A 12861-nucleotide genomic window follows, 5' to 3' on the forward strand; every position below is an offset into this window, starting at 1 on the left:
TTACAAGCTTTGCTAGCAAGAATGAGAAATCCCTGATTCAAGCTTTAGTGCAATTATGATTTCTCTCTTAGCTTTAGCTCACCATCTCTAATAGAATAATAACGGCTTTCCATGGGGAGTGCTAGGAGATTACGGAGAGGGTACAGATGATGTGTCTTGAATATTTGGAAAAACCTGCATAAATACTAAATGTTACGTTTGCTTTGTTGTTCATTACACAAAAGCAATAGGGTCTTTGTTCTCACTAATCTGAATGATGTATGCTTTGAGACTAATGCTGCTGCAAACATGAATTACTTGTGCTCTGAAATTAAAAGCTCAAAATAAATGCTGAAGTTGAGAATGATGTCACCTGATTTACTTGCTGATGAAGTATAGATGTGAGAGATATGTTATCATAACCTTATATGGCAAAAGAGAGGCAAGTAGACACAAGGTTCCTCTTCATACAGTAAACTGGAGGATCACCTTTAACCAGAGTTAATAGTCCAACTGCTTGTTGAAAGGTTTCTTTCAATGAAGAAGCCATTCATTATGCAAAATCCATCAGACTAATATGTTAAGCTGTCACTGCTATTATGCTGGCTAAGCTGCTTGAAAAAAAGTGCAGTTCCTGTGATTAAAAACAAAGTGTTATAACAGGGCTTTTCTTCAAGGAGGTCAGCATTTCTCATATATTGCTAAATAGCAAAATATCAGTTGGCTGTTACTAGTGGTTGGTAATACATAGAGTGAGTTAAGGGTTTTAGCTTGCCACCTACGTGCTTCATTTCCAGGGTCAAATTCTCCATCTATTCCTTTTATTTCCCACACATAAATTCTGTTCTGATGGTTCATTCTTCCCTGCCCTACTTACTAGACCATTTCTCTAAACAAAGTCTGTGTCCAACCAAACACCCTCCTGAATCGAAGTCTCAGGCTTCGCTGTATAAGTCAGTCTTATACTGAGTGGGTTGGAAGGAAATCAGAAGACACTTAAGTGGTCAGTAGGCTCTCCTTTGAAGCTATTAGCACCTTCTCCCCTTGAACATCCCCCCCCTTTAATAAACATTTGTTTCTTAGTGAGGATGAAGAGCCAAGGCCATGTTTAGCTGTGAGAAAGTAAGGGAATTGTTTTGTAAATGCTCCCAAATATTAAGGTTGCTAATACGTTAAAAAAAAAACAACTCTCAAGTCTGATCAGTTTTGAGTTAGTACAGTCTATGCTTTGTTTTATTTTAAACTTCAGCTGACAATTTCTAAAGGCTGTCCCCTGAATGCTTTAATTGTTCTTTTAACCGTTCAGTCATGTCCGACTCTTGGCAACTTCAGAGGCAAGAGCTCTCCATGCTACCCTGTCAAGCACAGCTTCTTTCAAGTGTATTGAATTGAGTATTGGAATGAAGTCATAGAAGATTATAATAAGAAGATAGTGGGAGTGGACCTCTTTTCTCTTGTGCCCATATAAGAAATATCTGAGTGGAAAGAGTTTAGTAAGCTTTGAAGATTGCATCATTGTGTCACCCTTGCTTATTTTCTTTGTGCTCCTACTAGTAACAAGATAAAGAGCAGCATAAGTTCCCTATCTAACATTTGCTAAGGGGAGGGGGAGCCGTGGCTGCATACTAGAACAGCATTTCCCAAAAATATTCTAACCAAAGGATTGCTTACTTGGTTTCCCAGTTACTGACCAAAGAGCATCAGAAAGAATGTCTTGTGGTTTTCTCGGTGCTAGTACTTGGTTGTTTTCTTGCAGATGTTTCACTGCCCAACTGATGATGTTACCTATTTGGGTAATGAAACATCTGCAAGAAAACAATCAAGCTCAGAAAGCACCGAGGACCCTTCTTTTTCAACCCTGAAATACAAATATTTGCTTCTATCGGCACAGTGCTTTGTTTTTGACAGACTCAGTTAATTGAGCTGCCTGGTTATTGACCACAGATGCCATTAGATTTTCTCCAGCTGCTCTCTGCTAGGAGCTCTTTCTTTGCTAAAAGTATCTTTGGCAGAGGGTCCCCTTTCTGAAGTTATGGCCATGTCATAAGGTAATGTACCAAACTCCGTTCAGGTGTGATTATTTATATTCCCTAACTCTTAAGTATAAAAAATTGGCAAAAGCCTCCAGACAGTTTGGCTTTCTGTAGAGACCCAAAATCCTAAGAGAGTTCAGAAGCCCATATGTTATTTTTGGGGTTCATAGCAAGGTGAAGGGATGTAGATTGGTATATTTTTATTTCTCTAAAACTCTCTTCATATTGATTCAATAAAACCCTTCTTGGCATTTCCCTCTATGAGCCATTTATCTCTGAATCCTAAAATATCTAGTGGCTCCTATCTGACCATGGGTAGCAGTTTGGTGAGTGGTCTTTGTATACATATGCCAGAGTGGATGTACATGTTATCTAACTTTTAATAGAAAAAGAATTCTCTGGAAAAAACAACAGGCCTCCTTGGAAGATGCAATCTGAAGGCTGAATTCTCCTGTGTTTAGACTAAGATTTAACAGTTGTCTTACATCAGAGGAGGGGTGGCAAGTGTATCTCCTACAGCAGCAGGTAACAAATGGGGTCCTGACAGCCTGTCTGAGCCAGGCTGTTACAGCTATTTGAGGCATTTGACTGCAATTAATCACTGTCATGGCCATCAGGTTTTCTGTAAAGCTCTTCTTTGCTAAAAAATTAAGGGCCTTATAATCTTCAGTCTACCTGTTGCTTTCTTTATTGTTCAAATTATGATGCTCCTTGAATGTACTATGTGTTCCCTAAGGGCTGGCAGAAGCTAAAAGCATTAGCAATGCTAGTTGACTGTTCTGCACAAATGGGAGCATCCCGAGTCATCCAGGAAAACGGAAAGAAGAATATAGACCACAGGAGATTCTAAGTTCTCACCTGTTTTTGATCATGCTTGCACAATGAGTCTAAGTTTGCAAAACAAATAATAAATAAAATAACACCCCCCCCCCAAAAAAAAAACAACTTGTTAACTTTTCACTACTGTCAAAGAGAACCTAATCACAGAACAAAGATAAAATTACTTTTGCTCTGGCATTAATATCCTATATTAGGGGCAAGAGAAATAAGAAACCTGCAACTTCTAGAGTTCCTTTTGTCTATGATAAGGTAATCAGAATTACCGGTAGCAACAAAGTTGATCTGTGTTCCTGTGTTGACTCCACAATGATACTTTGGCACTAGCGCTAACCTGATTTCTAGGGTTGAATGTAAAAAATGTCATAGAAAATAGACTTTACTTATGAGCAACTACTTACAGTACATGCACATGAATGAGCTGAATAGGAACCTATATGGTAAGGGGTAAGGCCACAGTCAGCTTCCACTATTATATGTAATGTATGAATAAATCATTATCTCTAGAATTGATTGTTAGAAATACATATTTACCCATTAGTAGTTCTTAGGTAAAAAGGGAAAGAGGGGATCTCTGGTGTCCAAGGTTGGATTTGCATATCATTCTAAGATACCAAAACAAATCCTAATCAAGGTCAAAACTAGTGAAGCTAGTAAAATGCAGCCTTTAGGTTTTAACCAACCCAATTATCTATGTAGTACAGTACAACAGGCAAAAAAACCAAAAAACTGGACTGAGAAAGAATTAGAGAAAGATAAGCGAGCAAATATTCCCTCGTTCGCTGCAGCTGCATAAATAAAACACTATATTATGATATTTAGGAATTTCTACTGTAGAATAACTTTTTATTCAGTTACAAAGTCTAAACCTGGCTTATTTCTGTGTTGCTAATAGGTACTGTGATTGCAGAAGTCCTCAGATATATGATGTATCTTGATGAAACATTTTGATTGTGATCTTTATTTTCATTTCTGCAGGATCTCACAGATGGACAGTTTGAGGAAAATTTGAGCTTATTGAATTTGAAGGAAGGTGTGGATTACTATCATTTTAATTGATGAACATGGTTTATTGGCAAGCTTTTCACCATGAAACATACTAGAGGAGTTACAATATTATTTTAGTCAAGATTCTTTTTCTCCACAATTCTTTTCTCAAAAGAAATATAAGTACATGCAAATGTTAAAATATAAGTACATGCAAATGTTAAAATATTATCTGAAATCATAAAAGTCAACTAGAGGTAATACAACATCAAGCTAAGTGAATTGAACGTTAGCTAGTTAAGAGTCATCTCCACAGCAGGGAGGTGGCAGATAGGGCTCTGCCTGTATGATCATAGCCAATTTGCCTAAGAAAATTCTTTCCAGAATCAAATTCAGAAGGTGGCAATGGCAAATCTTCTCAGTATTATTCCCAAGAAATTCATTTTGATATGGCTGTAATATTTTGACAAGTTTCAATGCCACTTGATGAGAAATGGAAGACACACCTTTAGGTACTGGGAAGAACATCAGGTTTCCACATATACATTAAGGTGAAAATGATGGAAGAGCTACACATAATTATAAGAAGCAATTCAACATTGAGACAAATTTAATTAATGGTACCTATTTGAATTGTTTTCTCTTTTACTTATTGGTGACTGGAATAGTCAGCCATCTTATTTTGGCAACCCACAGAACTTCTCAAAATGCTGCAGAAGAATTTTAGTTACAATATAGTAGAACAGTAATTTTCAAATTAAACTTAAAAGCTGTAAGTGTGCATGATGCTAAATACACCTGCAAAAAAGATGTTCCTCTTCAAATATATCCAGAATCTGTTTTTCCATTACCTAACATCATGTCTTGATAATATCCAACCCCTTGTGTAATGAGTATGGTTTATGAGATGGCACCAAAATTCTGTTATGATCGGATTATTATTTTTATAAAGCCTTTACAGATCAAGCAATTTCATCTCTTCTTTTCTAGAAATTATATTACTATTTTGTTTTCAAATTTTGTCTTCTACTTCATATCCAATTCTCTATTTGTACTGTGTGCATACCTTTTTGCAACTGTGGCTTTTTGAAATTCCAGGGCTGTACTTAACCGTCCCAATCTCTCTCCCACAGTCACAAAGGCTGAGATAGCCACGACTGGAAAGCTGTAGTATCCTGCCTGTGGCTGAAATTCTGATCTGCTTTCTAGTTCTACTTCATGGTCACAACCTCCTAAAGGCGCAGGCCTCAGCTCCTTGTATTTGCCCACCCTAAATTGCTTCAGTGTCCTGCCTCCACCCCAATATGCCTTCCCTCCTGGGCTCCACTGAATTTACCTTGTTCAACTAGTGTCCCTTTGGGAAATGTCTAACATTGACATTGTGTTATTCCCTTTTTTTTAAAAGGGCCAGCTTGCTGAGAAAGGTGGGGGACATCTTAAAGAGAAATGAGGGGGAACATAGGTCTTCCCATTACCGTACAGTCTTCCACTGGCCCAACAGCTGCCATTATTGCTTTCAAAAGTTTTCCCCCTCCCCTCCCTGCTGCTAAATGGCACAGGCCTGCCTTCAAAAACCAGACCTTTTTAGTGTGCAACACCTGATCTAGAACTTCCTTGGCTTTGATGGGAAAAAGAGATGGCTCCCCTTTTCATAGCATCAGATCCAGCTGCAATTCCCTCTCCCTGTACCTCGAGGCATGGACAGTATGAAAGAATGGTTTCAACATTAGCCCCAGTCAATGCTTTCTATGTTGGAAACATCTACAGTATGTCTGTTCGCAGCATTTTTCAGAGCAAAATGAAGGCCTATACATTTCATATGGTAATTTAACAATCTTCACTGCCAGGAATAATGCTCTGTGATGCCAGTAATTCATACGAAGAGATTAAAAAGTAATTCATACGAAGAGATTAAAAAGTTCCATGTTATAATATCCCCAGGCAGGTCTAAAAGATCAGCATGATATAAACAAGGTTTACTTTTAGAATATAGTTTATATCAAGAGGTTTGAAACCAGTCTCCATGATGGTCAGGAAATTAACCAGTCACTTAAGATACTCTTCCAAAGAGCTGAGACCAGCTGTGGTAACATGAATTAACTTTTATTTATGCTTCCTCTCCATCAGATGTTTATTGTTATGAACATCCAAAAAACATTAAATGCTTGTTTTAAGTAAAAATAAATTCCTACAGAAGAAAAAAAAAATCACGTTGTCTTTTACACAAATTTATTTTTCGTACAGACACATTTGAAAAGGGGAAAATACTTACGTCAACAACTTTAACAGAATGCTGTTTTTACTAGGGCTATGCATCGTTTGGGAAATAATTAAAAAAATATGTGAGAGCATAAAGATTTTATCTTTAACCTTTAAAGTAGCCAACTCTTTCCTGGGACTGCTGCCCTCTTCCATTGCTAAGTGATTCTAAGGGCACAACTGTTTTAAAAAGTTATGCACAGTTTTTACATTCATCCTGTAAACTACATTTTGAGAATCAAATCCCACATGCTACATGTTCCTATTTGTTTCTGATTTTCCACTCATTGTTAAGACAAAACAAAAACTTGTCAAGCTTTTCAAATGCAATTTTAATTTTGCCAACCAATGTTGCTTGCATTATTTCAGCTAGTATTTTCTTGTGCATTTTTTTTAACCAGCAGAAATATTTCAATGCATTTTAAAAAAACATTGTCAACATTGAAAAAGTCAGGATATTGTATCAAGTTTGAGTGATAAATTATACTTCTGTTTAGAAAGGTGACAGTTTTTCAGCTGGAATCAATGTATCAGGGTTGAAATCCTATCCATTTTGTGCTCTTCTCAAATGGCAGGAATGCCCACAGACTTCATTATACCATTTGATTGATATGTCAACTGGATAATTTATTCTCAAATGTCTTTTCTAAAGAGTGAAGCTGCTACTCTTCTGCAGATAGGTTTTGAAATGGTAGATCGGGACTATTTATATAATGCATAACTTATTTGACAAGGTAACTTTGATTATAGTAAAATTTGGAATGTTGTAACTTAATAAAGTCAAACAACAGAGAGAATAGAAACTGCAGTTATTTGAACTTTTCAACACAATTTAATTTAATTTTCAGAAAGAAACACAAAACCACCAACATATATATTAACTTTTGAAACCAAAAGATATTCTTTTAGAAAAAGGAGTTAAAAAGAAGTATAACTTTCAAAACTAGGTTCTCATTTTTTAGCCTTTTCTTTTTAACTTGATCAGTAAATGCTGTTATCCAAGTTGTTGAAGTTGCTTGCTCCTTTGTGTCTACGGATTCACTGTAATTTTCAATATTAATTGATTTCCAATTATGAGCTCTGCAGGAAAGAAGGGGAAATGGGATTAATTTCATGACATTGTCAAGAGTACACTTTAAAAATAACAAAAAGTAACTCTTGCCTGGAAGATTCACAGAATATTGTAATTAATCTGTTAGTCACAGCTTCAAAATGTTGATCTACAACTAAAGTTTCCTTCAGGCATTGTCCAATCCATAGTTTAGAACAACCTCCTATATTGACTTTCATTACCGAGTAGTGCACCGTGTTTATATTTGTGTTAATGGATGCAGTGTATCCAACAGCAGTTGGTATATTCAGAAATTCATTTAATGAAGGGCTTGTTTTCAAATGGCTCAATAGTTAAACCAATCATTCTGACACTTTTCTCCATTGTTACTGAATAAGAAATGGCATTCATGAGTGCATATTTATTTTCTGGATGCAGCTATACATTCCAAAAGGTGAAAAAAAAATCTATTTCCAATGCTTTCTCTTCTTTTTTTCTACAAGGAGCCACATGCCCTTGTGAAATTTAAGCCTTCCAAGCTGGATAGTGTTGCATATTTTCAAATATCTCTTCTGCAGTAATGGGAAATCAAACTGCTGTGAAAATCCGTCCAACTTGTGGAGAATGAAATCTCCAGCTAGAGCATAAAGGCATACAGATGTACCTGTCACTCTTAGACCGGAAAGCCACAAAAGATTTCCAAAAGATCTTTTGATTCCAAAGACATACAGTACAGTTTCAGGACTAAATATTTATGTTCCAGTAAACCTCATCTACAAGGTTTATTTGCATTACTACTATACTGTCATTTAGCATGGAATGAAAAAGACAGGCAAGCTACCATATTCACAAGCCACCAAACAGAATAATACCTGAAACTATCATTTCCAGTTCTACCTCAGAGCCCAGGTTAGCTACTGACTTACTACTACATGCTTCTATTCATACCTCTGCACGAATATAGATCCCTGTGCTTATTCAAAGTCAAAACATTAACAATATCTTCCTTTAACAAGATGATTTCTAAAAAAAGCACATGCGGATATTTCTCTAAACTAATACAGATGTGAACACACAAATACAAATCAAGAAGCAGGAGAATACATTTATGGAATAGCTTCATTCTCTAGTTCAACACAAAACCTGTTTGACTTTTAAAAGGATTTTCAGTAATTGCCTGAATAGTTTCATATGCTTTTTCATAACACAGAGAAGGTGTAGATTAGGCAGGTACAGCAACCTTAGTCATATTCCTACCACATGCAGCATTCCCTGCTAACCGTTGGGATAATACTGATACATTTTAGCACATTTGGGTCATTATGTTAAAGCATAAACAAAGATTAATTTTACTCCAAGCATATTAACATGCTTCTATACAAGCCAGGATCTTTAGTCAGACCACCTTGAAACCACTGCATTGTTGCCAGCATCCCACCAGTACAGAATTACTTCGGCATACTTAAGGCCTTTAAAGGACAAAATTTCCACATGGTAGAAGTTGGTTTCCAAGGACAGAAATATATGGAGAGATATAATAAATGGGATTAGTGTATTAGTATCATTTAATTATATTTCTCTTTCTTTTCTTATGCCTTATTTTTGGCTTACTGTTTCTTACTCTTTTTTTGCACTTTGCATAAGGTTGCTTATTTCAAAGCTATAGCTATGCATACACTGTATGTATTAGAAATAGAGTTTATGGTATCTTTAACAGGCATAGGCAGTCCTCGACTTATGACCATAATTGAGCCCAAAATTTCTGTTGCTAAGCAACAGAACAGGAAAAAAAAACCAGTTGAGTTTTGCCCCGTTTTACAACCTTTCTTGCCACAATTGTCAAGCGAATCGTTGCAGTTGTTAAGTTAGTAACACCATTGTTAAGTGAATTTGGCTTCCTCGTTAACTTTGCTTGTCAGAAGGTCGCAAAAGGTGATGACATGGCCTCGGGACACTGCAACTGTCATAAACACACGCCAGTTGTCAAGCGTCCAAATTTTGATCATGTGACCACAGGGATGCTGCAATGGTGGTAAGTGTGCCAAAGGTGCTTTTCAAAAGGCAACTGGACTCCCTTGATTTTTTTCCCTCGAAAACATTTTGCTTCTCATCCGCGAAGCTTTTTCATTTCAGTTCAGAACTGAAGAAGTTTGTTAGATGAGAAATGAAACGTTTTCAATGAAAAAAAAACAAGAATGTCCAGTTGCCTTTTGAAAAGCACCCTTGGGAAACCATGACCTGGATGAGTGAGAATCTCCACAGACATTCGGTCGTAAATGTGAAAAACAGTCATAGGTCACTTTTTTTCAGTGCTATTGTCACTTGAAACAGTCACTAAATGAATTTTAAGTTTTAAGTTAAGGACTACCTGTATCAAGATATTCTGTAAAACTGACTGACATTCTGATTGCTGCACTGCAGTAAGCATATTTTTGTAACCAGCTGTCCTACTTCAAATCATGCTCACTGACTAATAGCTCAAGAGGAGAATTGTGAAAACTTTTCAAATAATAGAATAGGGGAGAGTGATAAAATACTTGTTTTCTATATTTCTGCATATGCATGCGTGTCAGCAAACTTGAGTTTTACCAAATTGTTTCCCAGAAATATTTATCAGGGCTTAATTGGTATTTTAAAACATTACCTTCACTACCAATTGGGGCTTGGGCACGTTCATTAAGTCACAGAGGTAATTCCGCTGCTTCCTCAGAAATGGCAAGTCTGCATCCCTGTTTGGAGAAGAAAAAAAAGTATATATAAGCAACCAATTCCGTGCTGCTCTCCATGATTTCTAGCATCACATCCATTTTCCTCAGTGCAGCACTATTCATCTGTCAATTAATTCTGATTGCTATTGACAGTACGAAAATTGGTATATCCATCCCAATTGCAGGGGAAAGGAAGAGGATTTTTTTTAAAAAAAACAAACACGAATTTCTGTTCTCTGAACCACCTGAATAGCATTGACTGTATTGAGGGCAATACCACTTTCTAGAACATGTAGGCAGAATCGATTAGTTCCATCCCATAAGAAGAGCAAGTTTGCAAGTTCTGCTCCAAATTATAAGAGAATAAACAGGAATAAGTGAAAAATGTGCATACAAAGAACAGACACGAATGGGTGCAGGAGGTGAAAGGAGAGAGATTCCATTCCAAAACATTCAGACACGAATAATTTTGCTCTTTTTACTGCCACAATGGAATAAAAGACCTTTCTTCTTGCACTGGCACCAGGTTACAAAAGTACCCAGAGGAGTTGAAGAATAGCTATAGCTAAAAATGGAGATAAATGTAGATTAAACCCCTTGTTGGCTTACTTTTTACAAACTGATCTGATCCATGTCCTTATATCCTGACACCTATGTTCTATTCCACAGGCAAGAATAGCTGTGGAATAAAAAGCAGCAGAACTTATGTTTCTTTTTATGTCTCTCCTGTTGCCTTCATCACTCATTTGGATCTCTGATCTTAATCTTCATCAGATTTATATCCACTTGAAGCAGTACTTTCATTCTAACAGCCAGGGAAATGATGTGAATTCTGTTTCGTTGGATATGACAATTCTGTTATTTTCTAGTCAGAGGATATAATCTGGCTGCCTCTTTTAATGATGCAATAGGTTGGGAGAAGGCCAAAGAATTTAACTCATTTTTAAAAATTATATGGGGAGCTTCTGAAGGATTAAAGGCTCTTTAGGTTTTGTCTGGAATCCTGAGTTCACATCCCAATTTCTGAGCCAGTAAGATGGCAGGAAAGATTCTGGAACTAAACTGGGTGATAAAAGATACAAAAAAGCAGTATTTTAAAATAATCTTTCACCCGCCTTATATATGGATCCAGCTCCTGGCAATTCTATACATAGAAGCGGTCTTTTGGAAATACTCACACTGATAATTACTCATGCCCAGCTATGAAAGCCAGGAAGAGGTGTCATCCCAAAACTTTAAAAATCTGCTTTCTGCCCTCCCACTCCCAAATCCAGGAAAAGAGACGTTAACCTCACCTGCCCTCAACATTTCCATGACTTACATTCCATTTGGCCTCTGTGAGGAAAAACTCTACATTAAACAGTTATGGCTTCATCTATAAGAGTGTCTTATGAAATGAAATTTATTAGTCTTTGAGACATGTAGCATTTTTATTTCCTGAAGAGAGACTATGCGCCCTGAGCTAGATACATGACCCTACATATCAACAGTAAAAGAAATGCCAAGGAAACATAGGAAGAATCAGCTATTGTAAATGTTAAACTCAGCCGCCTACTATAACAAACAAATAAATACATGTAATTAATAAATAAGTAAAAGAGTTTTGTACTGAATTATATACTATACTATTGTTCAGTAAGCTGTAAGCTGCTTCTGGTATCAGCTAAATTTCAAAGTGAGGTTTAGAAACAAATCCTATATCAATTCATTGTTTGATGTTTGTGTCAGTTTTGATTTACACAAAACTTTGCAAATCCCCAATGCATACTATATGTCCAGTATATTCTTAAATGCTATAAGCTGGAAGATAGCCGAAACTTACAAGTACATTTAAGATTAACTCACCAATTAGTGTCACTCAGAATTGTCATGACATTTTCTAAAACATCAGGTTCGGCAATATCACTGTAGGTTATCAGCATCTCATAAACCTGACTAGCAGCTGTTTTTCTTATCTAGAGAGCAAAAACAGAAATGGATCAAACGAAGGTGGTTACATTTGGGGAATGAAAGAATGGGTAAAAGAGAGAACAGTATTTAAAGGCTAAATCAAGAAAAGAACACATTAAGCCAAAGGCCTAAGGTGAGTCAATTCCTTTTATTAGCCAAGAGCTTTTAAGGAATTTGCCCCTTAATCCCTTTCCCACTGTCTATTTTAATGAGAGGGGGAGTCTACTTCTCAAAAACACAAAAATTACTCTTCATTTTGGGCAGCTATTAAAGTTATTATACAGGTAAATGAAAGATAATGTTATCCACAGCTTCTAATCATATGGCTACCTCCAGCATTAAAGGCAATGCCCTAAATATCAATTATTGAAAAATACAATTGGGACAGCTTTATGTAGCACTTGGTTATCCACTATGGGATAACCAAGAGATGCCTTCGGTGAGATGCTTCAGTTCTTACTTGGGTGGGGTTTTTTTTGGGGGGGGGGGTAGTTCATAACAGCCAGACCTTTTGTTGTTGTTGTTGCTGTTCATAAAAGCCATACATTAGAGAATGAGTTTAATGTATTCCTTGCTATCAGCATCTCACACCATGCTCTACATATGCAGTATGGAGCCAACTAGGGCAGACGTAACCTAATAATTGCCTTAGGTATGTTTTCAAGGGGAAAAACACACACATTCATCAATATATATAATTCAAAAATCTCAACCACTTCTAAAGTACTTACAACAGGAAATGGATGGCAAAGAAGGAGGAACAGCTGAAATAGAACTTTTTTTCTCATGTCACCTGGAAATTGAACCAAGCCACAAAACCTAGAACAATAAATATACAATATATTTTATTACTGATCTAATAAAGCACATCACACGTAGAAAACACTTTGCTGTATTGTACCACTATCACAATCTTTTCTTTATAAAAACTCAACTAAGGTTTTTTTTTTTAAAAAAAACCCTAAATATGATGTGCTAATTACAAAAGTTTAAAAATTAAAAATGGGAAGAATCTATCTTTTTAAATCACAAAATTGAAAGTATCAAAACTGAGTGA

At 36.3% G+C, this 12861-nt stretch overlaps 2 protein-coding genes across 2 annotated transcripts in view; one reads left to right on the forward strand and one right to left on the reverse strand.

Moving 5' to 3' along the window:
* Positions 1 to 5232, forward strand: part of B3GNTL1 (UDP-GlcNAc:betaGal beta-1,3-N-acetylglucosaminyltransferase like 1) — a 136809-nt gene extending 131577 nt beyond the window's left edge. The window contains exon 12 of the mRNA XM_015810214.1: positions 3828 to 5232. Within this exon, the coding sequence (XP_015665700.1) occupies positions 3828 to 3908 (81 nt within the window). The 3' untranslated portion in view covers positions 3909 to 5232. The remainder of the gene's footprint in view (positions 1 to 3827) is intronic.
* Positions 5233 to 5925: 693 nt separating this feature from the next.
* TBCD (tubulin folding cofactor D) overlaps positions 5926 to 12861 on the reverse strand; it is a 152298-nt gene continuing 145362 nt past the window's right edge. Inside the window, exons 37-40 of the mRNA XM_015810193.1 lie at positions 12536 to 12623; positions 11700 to 11809; positions 9791 to 9875; positions 5926 to 7175 (exon numbers count right to left, since the gene is read on the reverse strand). Of these exons, the coding sequence (XP_015665679.1) occupies positions 7167 to 7175; positions 9791 to 9875; positions 11700 to 11809; positions 12536 to 12623 (292 nt within the window). The 3' untranslated portion in view covers positions 5926 to 7166. The remainder of the gene's footprint in view (positions 7176 to 9790; positions 9876 to 11699; positions 11810 to 12535; positions 12624 to 12861) is intronic.

The sequence above is a fragment of the Protobothrops mucrosquamatus genome, unplaced genomic scaffold, assembly GCF_001527695.2.
Source record: "Protobothrops mucrosquamatus isolate PMUCROS unplaced genomic scaffold, P.Mucros_1.0 scaffold_36, whole genome shotgun sequence".
Lineage (NCBI taxonomy): Eukaryota > Metazoa > Chordata > Lepidosauria > Squamata > Viperidae > Protobothrops > Protobothrops mucrosquamatus.